The sequence below is a fragment of the Manacus vitellinus genome, unplaced genomic scaffold (assembly GCF_001715985.3).
Source record: "Manacus vitellinus isolate BGI_N305 unplaced genomic scaffold, ASM171598v3 scaffold_17_pilon, whole genome shotgun sequence".
NCBI classification, from domain to species: Eukaryota; Metazoa; Chordata; class Aves; order Passeriformes; family Pipridae; genus Manacus; species Manacus vitellinus.
The window spans coordinates 14,266,973-14,280,595 of NW_021939256.1; the positions used below are offsets into that span (position 1 = coordinate 14,266,973).

The window sequence follows — 13,623 nt, forward strand, 5'->3', positions numbered from 1 at the left end:
TGTGTTTGTTAGACCTGTGGCTTGCATGAGAAGGGGTGGAGTTTTTCTCCTTTTACCTTAGCAATCCAGAGCAAAGTCTGCATGTGTCTCAAGGGTGTAAAACACAGAAACACAGAAACATAGAATAGTTTGGGTTGGAAGGGTCTCTTGAAGATCATCTAGTCCAACTTAAAGAATAACTCACAAGCCCTGTTTTACCAAACCCATGCTTTAACCCGTGAGCTATTAAAGAAATGATTCTTACTTATGAGTTATATGGTGTTATTTCATGGTCAGTGCACAAGAATGACTGCGGTGGCATATAAATTGCTTGCAAGTGTAATAGTAAATAGAAAATCTATGAGTAAGAGGACTGTAAGTGTGGAGATTCTGTGAAGTAGGCTAAATGGCAGTTTTTCCTACGTCGTTTGTGTCAGTGCAATAGCAGATTTTTGTCATGCTATCTGCTTTGGAGAAGTAAAATCAATATTTGTATTCCTGGAAAAGTTAGGCTTACAGGAGGGGAAGGAAGGGTGGAACAAAACACCACCTTCTGAAAGTAGCCAGATACCCAAATTTAGTATTCACAGCTTCAATAACAGCTGCATAGGTGCTACCTGAGTATCCAAAAAGCTTTCTAGTAGTTTTTCTGTGACCTGTACACTTCAAAGAAGTCGAACTAGACCTATAAAAAGCTCAGCCAAAGTCGGTTTGAATTTCATGCTGTAATAAAAAAACCTCTATTGTTTTAATTGGTCTCTAGTAGAAAGATTTTTATTTGGAGAAACTCTGGTAAATAATGCAGAAAATTGGTTTCCCAAACTGAGTTAGGAAAGATTAGTGGGATAGGAATTAAGGGATGGAGGAAGGATGAGGAGGACAAGTTGAAAGGGAGTGAAGTGTATGTATGCTTTGGGTCAAAGTCTCAGGCCTCAAAGTGGTAGTGTGGAGTGGATAAAAGGAATGTGGAGAGAAAATGGCAGTAGATGACAGACACAAGTGGGGGGATTAGCAATGGAAATCACTGACAGCAGGCTTCAGTGCTGCAGTGTGCTTGCACACCAGGGTTCCTGTCATGCTAGGAATTCTTGCATTTCACCCACCAGAATGTTGTAGGACGTAGAAGGGCTTTATCTTATCATCATGGTCTAAAGCTTCTAGTGGTAGAAGCTTTATATATTTTGAGGTATGATGCACAGGAAAAACAACATTCTTCCCCATCCCTACTCCCACCTCCTGAAATCATAAAAAATCATCAAATTGTTAAAATGTGGGTGATATAGCTTGTTTTCTGAGTAGTAGCTACATTGTACTTTTATTTGAATGCTCAGTTGTAATCCTAGAGCCATTAGAAAAGTGAGTATGTGGAACTGCTAACATTTATAGCCACTTTACTGAGTTAGGATGACCATCCTTTTTTACAGTTCCCTGTGTGAGTGATCAGTAATTCCTGAAAGAGGCATTTTCTTTTTTTAATTTCAAGCCCAAGTTAATGTTTTCCGTGTAGTGCTTGTTGCAGTTCCAAAGGGTTGATCAAAATACGTTTTTTGAAAATCAAAAAGATTTCAAAGTATCTGGTGAGTTGTCTTGATTGGTACCATAAATATGTAACAGACACACTCTAAGTAAATATTCTTTTGCACCCTTAACTAAGGTTTCTTGTCTCCTATGGCAGATATTTTCCAGAATGTTTGTTCAGTGTGAACTTGAGAGATCATTAGTAAGACTTCAGTTGGCATTTTCTATGGTACAAAATTGTGCGCTAAATCTGTTTCAGGAACAAGAAAATTGTAAATTGGTAGGCAGTGTCAAAATATGTTTGTGTCCTGCTTTCAATTTCCTGCTAAGTTGTCACAGGTACACTTCCCTAGTGTTATATTATTAGTCCTTTCTTTCATGAATCCCAGTTCCTTGCCATTTACCTGGTGAATAAGGAGCTTTGAAATTTAAAACCAGTTATTATTTGTCTAAGGGTTACTCTTTTATTGTCTCCTTGTGTCAAATACAATCCACATCTTGTTGAAATGCACCAGTCTCTCCCCCTTCTTTGAGTACTTCTGCCAGTTGATACTGCTTTTCCCTGTTCCTGAGTTCTCTTTACAATACAGAAACTTAGGGGTAGCCCTGGAGAGAAAAGAAGAATTTCTTTCTCCTGTAGAGGCTTCTTCACTGAGACTAGTAAAAGGATGATTAGGAATGTAGGAAAAGGGGATGCAGGTAGACAGCAGAAAGCAGTATTTCTTCAACTCTTAACAGATTGCCCATGAGAGGGAAGGAAAACCTTTTTTTCTATTTGTTCTTATAAAAATTGAGTTTCCGTATGTAGTTAGAAGTTTATGAGATTTTAAAAAATAGTCCATTATGTTAAAGTCTTCAAGTGCAGGTGTTTCCAACATAACAGACATCCAGGCAGCAATGTCTTTGTGCAACTCCCAACTGTAGTTTATCTTTTTTTTTATTCAGATCTGTTACTGATAGTGTGCATTACCAATTCTTGTGTGTAGAAACTAAGAAAATGTAATTAAATTGTTAGGTGTTTTCTAATTGTTTGCAAAAGAAGAAACCTCATCACTGTTTTTCTCGGCTTTTGAGTAGGGATGGGCTTATGCAATATACGTGTTGAATTTAAAAAGTCAAGACAATTTACTGTTATAAAAATATCTATACAGGGTGAGAGATTTGCATTTTGCTCTGTAATAGTAATGTTCTGAGAAGAAATCTTGCATGGTACGAAATAGATACCTGTTGAAAGTAAAAGTCATTATGTGTAAATTTCAATCTATGTAGATACTTAATCAGCTCCCTTCAATTTTCCTCTCTGTGTTCTGCTTTTATTTTGCAGGGGGTTTTTTGTGTGTGTGCTGTTGGTTAGCAAATGGAATCTAAATTATCTAGCACAAACAAATGGACAGCTTGCAAAATTGCAAATTGCTCTTGTTCCTTGTGCTCTTTCCATGAAATAGGTTTATAAATAATAGACAGAGGTATCTTTGAAGTAGTGTTGGATGGGAGGGCTACTGCATTTAGAATCTGCTTTTTCATAAGCTTATTTTGAGGTAGTCGGAGTTTACAGTTGATAAATAGAGCTATTAAGAAAACTTTTCTTAAGTTAAAAACTAGCATGGAATTTATTAATTTTCCCATTCCAGTAAATTGTAACATTGTGAAATTTTTTTGTTCTTCGTTTGGAGTCATCTCTTGAGAATCTGTAAAATATGCTTATTGCTGTGGTAAGCTTTTGTCAGATACAAATATTTTGTAGTTGGCAACACCTTTACATAAATGCTTCCTTAAAGGACAAACGGTTTCATAAGTGCCTTTTCTACACAGTTTATTCCCCAGATATGCCTTCACGGCTTCCAATCCAAGACATCTTTGCTGGACTGGTTACAAGTATTGGCACAGCAATACGATACTGGTTTCATTATACACTTGTGGCCTTTGCGTGGTTGGGAGTAGTACCTCTTACTGCATGTAAGTATTAATTTTTTGTACGTAATACTCTTGTACACAGGGAAATAGACCACTTTCTGCAGCAAAGTTATGTGAGACCATTATTGGTTTATTAAAAAAAAAAAAAAAAGACATTATTTCACTTATTTTCAGTCAGTTCTACCTATTGGACTCTTAAGCCAATAATGCAATGCAGGAAGGTGTTAAGACACAGGAAAAAATGCATGAAAGGGCTTTTAAATTTCTTATTCCAATAAGAATGCTTATTTTCAAGTATCTTTAAAATCTACATGGAAGTTTTTATTTGATGCCAATTATTAATATTAGGATAGAATTGTCCTGTTCTTTCTAATCATCTATAAAGGAAAGTGCAGTATTTATGTTTTTCTATGAAAAGTAAAATTCCTTAGCCATATTACTTAGTAAAACTCTTAAAAAATGTAAACAAAGTCATTAAGTAGTAAAGGAATTTAACAGAAAGGAGAGTGCACATTTAAATTACTGTAGTATCCATTTTGAAATTCACTTTCCAAATATGGATGGAAAGAGAACTATTGATGTTTCAACAAGCTAAAAATATAGAGAAGATGGAGAACGGTAAAAGGGATGTAGTGTTCAGTCAAGGAAATGGTTGAAAGTGCATCTTTACAAACCATAATATACCCATTGAACAAAAGAGCAGGGAGTAGATGCATCTCCCCAGACAGCTTCTCAATATTTTCTATGCTTTCATTTGTAGCTGGCACAGGCCTAGTTTGAGAATTGCACAATACTGGCATCACCTAATTTTCTGAAGCAGACTATATACACTGATAGCCTACTTCTTAAGTTTATGTGAGCAAAGAATCATAGTAAAAAGCTAACATTAACCAGCAGCAAGTATTAATCCATAAAACAGTTATTTAAAACAGATAATGAAATGGTGATGATCCATGCTGTATGTTATAATACCAGAAGGTTATACAGGTTCAAAATAAGATTGAACAAATTAAGGGGGGGGAGAAAAGTCCGTCACGGATTAATTAGCAATGAGATATTATGGCACAGGAACTGAGTTGCTTTGCACAAATCATATGAGAATGTACTGAGGAAGTATAGCTGCAAGTATATTTAACCTATTTCAATATTCTTCTTTAGACTTCCCTTAGTGTGACCATGCTGGAGACAGGTCTAGATAAATCTTGGGTCTAACCTAGTATAGCAATCCTTACACTTTGAATATACACTTTTCAAGAATATGCAGCTAAAATAAATACAGCTTTGTTCCACTGGTTGTATCTGGTCTTGAGTTCTGTTCATTCTCTGAAAGTTGAGATTTTCTGCTTTGCCATAAATTTAGTTGGACATAAGGTGAAACAAGGGCACCTGTGGTCCAAATGAGGCTATAACCGGAATCAGATTTATACCAAGCTTCTGTTTATTCACGCAGGTCGTATCTACAAGTGCTTGTTTACTGGCTCTGTGAGCTCACTACTGACACTGCCATTAGATATTCTGTCAACGTAAGTACCTAAACAGTTTGATACAAAGAACTGTTTTAGTAAGATTGCCCTGAAAATGGTTGCTTTGGAACTTGGTGTCCCTTTCTTCCAGTTATGCTTGTTACCTTCTGCCATCTTACCCAAGCAACTGCCCATTAGTTACCCTTTGCATAACGAAATGTATAGCCAACAGCATTACAGTAGAAATCATTTCACTTTGAAGTTCCATTATTCAGGATTTTTAGAGCTTGAAAGCTCACTTTACAAAGTGGGCCCTGGGTAATGGAGATTTGTATTTGATGTAAAGAAAACTTATGCTGCAAAATTACACATAATTAAAAAGATTTATGTCCTACAATTTCAATCAGATGCCACATAGTAGAATAGTAATAAATGTGTTGCTAATGTCACATTCTGTTTTCTTTGTTGCATTTTTATACTTTGAATTTGATTTTATCCATTCTGTCTCTTACACGATAGGGATTATTTTTTATCAGATTTTCTTCCAGCTGATACTTGGATTTTTAGTTCTTCAGTCACCATCTGCTGTTACATATTGTCTTTGTCCTTTTAAAATCAATTTTACTTAAATAATCAGTAAACACCAAACAATAGAATTTCAGGCTGGTTCTTATTTTTTAGTTATCTCAAACATGAAGAACTGAAACTCAGTTTGGATAGAGTCAGTTGCACAGCAAGCAAATTTTGATTGAGTGTTCTATGCGGTTCAGCTAAGTCATCTCAGTTGAGCTGTTTGATTTGAGATCTCAGGTCACGTTACATTTAATTTTTACTAGTGGAGAGAGATGCGTGCTTTGGTCTAATAAGAGTATTTTTCCTGTTATGTCTGTAGTGTAGATTCTGTTTTTATTTTTCTGAGAAGAATCTGAAACAAATGAACTTGAGCACCTCTTCTTTTGTCTGTTACAGGCTAGGGAGAAAATAAAGGACTCAAGTATTTGTCAGATTTTAATGGCCTGTGAAACTGTGCTTTGACATTTATTTCTTTGACAGAGACAATTACAGTAGCCTCTTTTCATTGTGAGTTTCATGTCCCCATGGTATTCACTGTGCTGTGCAGGCACAAGTGTGTGGCTGCAAGGAGAACTAGACTGATGCTTCTTTGGGCATGGTGGAGTACTGGTGTGGCATGTTTCTTACCTATTATTAAAGAGTATACTGTAGTTTTCTGAGTAAATTCTCTGTAGTCAAGTAGTTCAAGGGTGGAAACAAGTGGGAGGACATACCTGAAATTAGGGATGATGATTGCTTAAGATAGTTTTAAGTGCCTCTCGTGTCATGAAACCCTAGTTTCAGTTGGCTGACTGAACTTTGTTTTGCTGCTGCTTTACAGTTATGTATGACCTGATAGATTAGGGTTTTTAAAGTACAGAGATAATATCTAGGGTAAAATACTACCTGAAATGTAGAAAAGTTGAAGGGAAACCCTGCAGCTCTGTTTTTCTGGTTAGGGTAGCTCAGCAGATAAAATGCTTCAGTGGACTGGATATAATGCACCTAGCTATTTAAAAAATCCTTTTACTGTATCAAACCATTTACCTAGTGACTATTGTCACTATTTAGTAGCTTTGCTATTCTTAAAGATTGTTTTCCTGAGCTACTCTTGAAAATTTTCTTCATATTTGGTCAGATCCTGTTTTGGAAGAATATTTACTACAATATTAATTTCACAAACCAAACCAGAGGGAAATAAAACCTTTTCCAAATTAGTATGTATCCTGGCATTTTAAACCATTTGTACACAGGTACACACAGCCTTCCTAAAATAAGCCCTCTTTGAACAGATTTTTTAAAATTAAATTAAAATTATGTCTAGATACTTTCTTCACCTAGACACATAAATAAATTCAGCTTTTTGCACAAATGCCAGTTTATTTGTTAATTTGGACTAGTAGGATCTGTTTGTGATGGTTAACAATGACTGAGTTTAGTTTTACTAGCAAAATATTTTTGTCATTAATGCTTTATTCTTTTCTTTAACAGGGAGAACTTACTGGCTGACTGTTTGCAGGGCTGTTTTGTGGTAACATGCACTCTATGTGCATTTATCAGCCTTGTTTGGTTACGTGAACAGATCGTCCACGGGGGAGCACCACAGTGGTTGGAACAAAATCAACAACAGCCACTCAATGGTGTTGGTCAACAAAATGAGGTAAAACTTAACTGCTCAGTAGTTCATGATAAATTTAGAAAATGTGATTTTGTGATTTAATAAATTACCAGAACCCAGTGATGTTTTACTGGATGGTATCTTTATTTGTTTGTTAGCAGAAGTTGAACATGTGTTTCTGTATAAACATAGTGACACCACTGTTATGTTTTTGAAGTTGTTTGTTTTGTATAACATTGTTTAGGGTCTTATGTCTCTATCTTCACCCTTTTTTTTAAGATAATTTTGTGCATATAAAGCTGAATTCTCAGGCATAGTGAATGAAGAATCAGCTTGCTTTTATTTTGTCTTTTTCTTAAGTATTTCAGTAGTCTGTGAGTTAACAACTCACTCTTCTCAAACCAGTTGGAAGTTTTGTTGAAACCACTGAAGTTGGGGCTTCTCTGCCCTCCCTCAGCCCCAACATGCACCTCTTTAGTTCTTACAGAAGCCTCTTGGTGGGAGAAGAGATGATATAAGCAATACGTGCATAGGAAGGAAATAATTCTAAATTTTGTTTTCTTTTAATAAATGTCAGGTTTTTTAAAGACAGAGGTAGAAATTCTCATTTTGGTGAGTGGCTCACTTGGCCTCAAATTATCATTTTCCAAATATAATGATAGTTTTCATAAGATGAAGAGAGTTCCCCTCTATTGAGCACTGGTGAGACCATATCTGGAGTGTTGTATCCAGTTCTAGGCTCCCCCAGTACAGGAGAGCCATGGACATACTGGAGTGAGTGCAGTGAAGACCCAACAAAAATTATGAAAGGACTGCAGCATCTGACATATGATGAGGGGCTGAGAGAGTTGGAATTGTTCAACCTGGAGATGAGAAGGCTCAGGGACTTTACTAGTCTATTAGTATAAATGCCTGATGGGAGGGTGTAAAGAAGACAGAGTTGTTTTGGTAGTATTGAGTGACAGGACATTAGGCAGTAGGCTCAAATTCAAATACAGGAAATTCCATTCAGACAAAAAAAATGTAGGTTTTTAACTGTGATCAACTGCAGGAAAAAGTTGGTCAAAGAGGTTGTAAAGTTTCCACCTCTGAAGTTATTCAAAAGCCAAGAAGAAACAGCACTGCTCAGCCTGCTGTAGCTGACCCTGCTTTCAGTTGTGTTGACTACGTGATCTCTAGAGGTCCTTTCCTACCTCAGCTACTCTGTGAAGAAATTTGAATGTTTCTTTTCCTGTTTTTAAAGGTTTAGTGGTCCCAAATGTAATGCTTGTCTAAGACCTATATTATTGACATTTTTTAAACTATTCAATTTCATATACATACAGGATAAAAGTATGGAGAGAGGATGATGAGTTTAACGGAATACTAAATCCTGTTTCTGCAGGCTCAGGCTGTTGTAAATGGAGGTGTTGAAAATGCTGTGCTTGACCAACCTGCTAACCCAGCTGCTGAGAATGTAGTTGTAGGAGAGAACCCTGAAATTCAAGAAGAACAAGTAGATGAAGAGGAGGAAGATAATGAAGATGAAGAAGATGCTGTAGTAGAAGATGCAGCAGATGCAAACAATGGAGCACAAGGTAACAGGTGACTCAAAACAGTAATGTTCTAGTTCTTATTAAATGTAATTAGACCCTTGAATATAGAACTATCATAATTCAAGGAAGCTGTGTAAATTCCCAGTCTTGCAAATTTCGAGTGCTGAAGCATTTTCTTGCTGAAAAGCTAGCAGCAGTTATAAGAAGAATATTATGCACTCAAGTCTTTTTGTTCATTTAAAACATATCGTGGAATGGTTACATGTTGTTTTGAGTGAGTCTAACAGCTTGTAAAAATGGCCATTGTCTCCTCAGATGACATGAACTGGAATGCTTTGGAATGGGATCGAGCAGCAGAAGAGCTTACTTGGGAGCGAGTGAGTAAGAATAATTTTCTTGAATTTAATAATTCAGACTCATACTTGAAATTATTTGTAATGCTGTGTTAAAATGCATTTGGGACAGATTTGGATATCATTCCCTCAGTAAGAGCCTTTAGTTACCTAAAAAAGGTAACTAAAGGTAACAAGGTTACTTGTTAACTATCAAAAAAGTCATTTCTTTGGTTTCAAACGTAGTAGCAGCTTAAAACATGTTTTAGCACAGACTTTTCTGAAATCTTCAACTTACGCAGGTTTAGAAATTAATTGCATCTTGTTTTGAGGATGCTGGGCCAGATTAGGAATGCACAGGTGTTGCATTATGTGTTGTCTAATACTTCATTTTTGTATTTGTGGAAACAATAGACTAAAGGAGTGAAATGGAAATTTTGGTTAATTTGCGAAAAACAAATGTGTTTCTTTAAAAGTGATGGAGCATTTTAGTGTAACATGGCTTCTGTTTTGTTTATGGATCACAAATTCTGTAATTAGAGCATGAGATGCATATGCACTGTAGTCATAGAGTGGACTCAAGAAGCAGGTTTGTGTGACTGGTCTAGAAGTAACCAACATCCGAGTTCAAAGCTCACCACATGCAGCAAAATCTGCTTGAAGGTAGATACAGCAGCTTCTTGATACTTACCAGTGTCACCAGTGCCTGAGGCAGAAGACAAAACTACTCACTGTGTTCCTAGGCTGTGGTATAATTGTTGCCTCAACTGCAGAGTAGGAATAAATACAGTTTTCATCACAAGTGACAGGTCTTGATCTTTGTTTTGTATCTGCTGAAAGCTTCTTAATGTGTTTTAAGAGATATTTCATGATAAAGGAATTTCATGATATAAATTCAGGTACCTGAATCATTCTATGGTTTATTTCAAGATGAAAGAGTTTCATTTCTAAACCCAATTTATGTGCTGGGAAGTGTTGATGTACTCCTAATTGAAAATATTCTGTTGCCTCTCCAGGAATATAGAAATCAGTTTCCACATACTCTCATAACCATTTCCAGTATAATGTGCAGTATAGGCAATAAATGTCCATTTGGCATTTAGTATTAAAATTGGGGTAGGCTTTTTTCTCTTATTTCATCTTGTAAAAATAGCATGAAGGTTTTCTGAATTTTCAAAAATATTTGCATCTTGGTTTACTTGTAAAATATGTGCAACACCTGCATCTTGGAACTTAGTGCAAAATCCTCATACAAAAAAAAGAGCCTTGAACCTGGAACTTTGCAGCAGTAATTGTGGAGTAGGAGTGTCTGGATCAAAATAGTAAGATACCCTTGAAGTGGGGGGAAAGGAGATTTCTTTTTTTTTTTTTTAATAGTTGCTTTATTTTTGACTGTTCTGTGGATGCTTCCCAAAGCAGCTGTGCAGATGATGAAGGATTTGTTTCCTGTCTTCCCAAGCCATAGAACAACTCTGTTCTAAACTTAAAAAAATATAGTGTAGCAAATGTTCCCATTACAGATTGCTTTAATACATAAAAAGTAAAATATTAACTTTTTTCAGTGCAACATAAACTGATACTTTGCAACAAGGAAGCAACAAAAAATTTGCTTTTGTGTTTTAATATTGAGTTGATTAAACATGTATTTAAATAGCAGTTCAATCACTAAAATATTTTGTAAATACAAAATCTTTGTCAGAGTTTTCAGTCTTGGAGAGAAGTAGCCTATAAATTATTTGATTCTGTGTTTACTTTGAAGTATTTAAATACATGAGTGTTAAGATGTTCCACACATATATCACTGCCTTTGATCAACTGAGTTTACTGTGTTGAATGAGAACTTAGTTTCTGTCTTTTAAGAATTTATGTCCTGGTTCTGTTGGTTGAGCAATAAAAAAAGCTTTTGACTGTATTGGACATTAAAGGTTGGTATGAAAGAGGCTTATTTTAGATGCGGGTTGCTTAATGTTTCTGATGAGTCAGTAACATAAACTTTCTTATCTTCACAGATGCTTGGACTTGATGGATCTCTGGTTTTTTTAGTAAGTGCAATCCTGCATTTCAAGAATTTCTATATAAGGCTTTTTTAGTATCTTTTTTTTTTAAGTACATCATTGTATTTGAGGTTCCTATTTTCATATCATATATTTCTTTAAAGAGGGTTTCATATGATGTCATAATCGAGCAAATGGGGTTTTTAGGAGTTTCACAGAGTAGAGTTGTGAGTGTAATTTTTAAAAGACATAGATAACTTTGGATCACGTACTCCACTGTAAATAAAAGCTAGATCCTTTTAAAAAGCATACTTTGAAAATACTTACCTGTTCTAACCTTACATTTTGCTCTTTATGTTACAGTTAAAATAGTGTTCTCATTTAGATGTCTTTTATTTGCCCTGGTACCACCAGAACACCACGAGTGAATTTATAGTGTAGACTAGATTTTAAAATATAAGATCTTCAGTTATGTTTCTTGACTTTGTTTTTTTCATCGAAGTCTCATAACTTTAATGGCTTAGGTTTACAATTATGTTATCAAAAGAAGTAAAACTCCAGTGTATTTATGGCTTAGGTCACATCTTAGCTAAAAGTAATATTATAACAATAGAGACATACTGTCATTTCTAGAGTCAGAACTGCCAGTTTTGTCAGTGCATTTGTTGTGATAAAGACTAATTGTTAAAAGTTCAGATGAACCTTTTCTTATTTATGAAACAAATATCCACACACATTTCATGTAATTCTTTTTAAAGGTGGAACTGTAATGATTTTAAAATAAAAGCTTATTTTTACAAAGTAAGAGTTTTGAAGCAAATGTAAGTGTGCATATCTAGGCAAATGTCCATGAATGTAAACAGGTGCTTTCATAATCTGTCCTGCATGTTTTAGTCTTTCTGTTAGAGCAAATTTCTTGGCTCTAACAGGAGATATATAAGTTCTGATAATAATAGGCAGCTGAAATAAGTTTAGATATAAAAGTTAAGTCGCTTATTTAAATGACTGATACTTATGTACTGTTTCCCTGTCATCTTCTTTCCTCTTTCTCCAATACTTCTTGCAGGAACATGTCTTTTGGGTGGTGTCTTTAAATACATTGTTCATACTCGTGTTTGGTAAGTATCATTTGCTCTTAGATTTTAAAAAGATCCTTTGTGAAGTGTAATGCAGGTTAATTTTAAGGCTGTTCTCTCAGAATAAATGAAGATGTGACATCTAAAAATGGAACCAGAAATTAACTGGGAATATGAATAATAAATGTTTATTGTTTTCTAGCTTTTTAATTTTAAATTTCTTTAAGTGAATAGGTTTAAAACAGGAAATCTACTAAAAACTTAACTATGTCAACCAAAGCACAGAAAATAATATTTGTTTGTAATACTTTTAAATTAAAGGAGAAATCTCATGGAATTTAATTTATGAGCAAATGCAATACTTTGAGGAATGGCTAGGATTTTTTTTTTCTCCTTATAGTTTTCACTAGATATAGTTACATCACTTTTTACATCAAGAATCCATTTTTGGAGCTCAGTATTGAGAGGGAGGGAGGTGCACAAGAATGTAGCTGACTGTAGAGTTGTCAAATATGCTTCCATTTTGTGTCCGAAATTGCTACAGGACAACTTTCCTTAGTTCATACAACTTAGACTGACTTACATTTTAGAAAATAATAAATTCTAATCAGTGGCACATTTTACTCCATTTTCCTTGCTCCTTCCTGTAGATGCTGAAGCTGAACTGTAGCTTTAAATCTTTGCAAGATTCTTTCTATTTCTAGTACAAGAAAGGAATATTTTTGTGTTCCAATTCTATGTATAGTTAGTGCTAGGAAAATTTCTTAGACATAAACTTCTCATAGGTTTAAAAAAAAAGTTAAAAATGCCCAAACTGTAGATATATACCTCTCAGTCATTTGAACCATAAAAGGGTAAAATACCTGCCTTATTGATATAAGCGCCTCTTGAGAATTTCTGAAATTTCTCTGCTTTTGGATTATGGTGCTCAAGCTCATTAGGGTTGTTAATTTGACACAACTGTGTGTAGAAGCAGCATCATTTTAGTGACAAGATGGAGCATTTTATACACTTGAAGAGATACCAGATAAAAATGCCACAAAATTTTACTTGCTCTGAATGATCAGTTTAGAAAGGAATTTATGTTGCTTTGGGTATTTTCAGTAGTCTTTTCTTGGCAGAAGGGTTTGAGGTTGAAGAACTGAAGTCATACTCTAGATAAGAAATTTTTGCTGTCAAAGTAAAGCTCACCGCACTGAACCGGTGATTTGAGCATCTAGATACTGAAAAGAATTGCCAGATAAAAAAAAAATAAAAATTAGTGTCTTGTATGTTTAATTCACAAGGCACTATAACTGTTCTAATAAGAGTTGGAAGAGAGTTATTTCTTTCTGAGAATTATTCTATTTTGATCTGTAATTATTAAAAGTTAATTGAGATTTTTTAGCTGCTATAAAATGTAGGCTTTTTTAGTGAGTAGGTAATAACAATGAAACTTCTAAATCACAGATTAAGATTCAATAATAAGTGTTTAATAACTAATGGGGTTGTCATATAAATGTGTTTTCAGTAGCTCTAAGTGTGCTTTCCCAAGTGGGAAACTAACAAATAGAGAAGAGAAGGGAATGACTTTCCCAAGCAAGCTGGAGGTCTGGGAATTTAATATGTGCCTCTCAAGCCTATTTTTAGTATCTTTCCCATT

General features: G+C 34.9%; 1 protein-coding gene across 1 annotated transcript in view; it reads left to right on the forward strand.

Moving 5' to 3' along the window:
- The window catches only part of MARCHF6 (membrane associated ring-CH-type finger 6), an 87,978-nt gene that overhangs the window by 51,152 nt on the left and 23,203 nt on the right, over positions 1 to 13,623 (forward strand). The window contains exons 8-14 of the mRNA XM_018070103.2: positions 3,310 to 3,453; positions 4,862 to 4,934; positions 6,918 to 7,086; positions 8,429 to 8,621; positions 8,895 to 8,956; positions 10,921 to 10,953; positions 11,972 to 12,023. Of these exons, the coding sequence (XP_017925592.2) occupies positions 3,310 to 3,453; positions 4,862 to 4,934; positions 6,918 to 7,086; positions 8,429 to 8,621; positions 8,895 to 8,956; positions 10,921 to 10,953; positions 11,972 to 12,023 (726 nt within the window). The remainder of the gene's footprint in view (positions 1 to 3,309; positions 3,454 to 4,861; positions 4,935 to 6,917; positions 7,087 to 8,428; positions 8,622 to 8,894; positions 8,957 to 10,920; positions 10,954 to 11,971; positions 12,024 to 13,623) is intronic.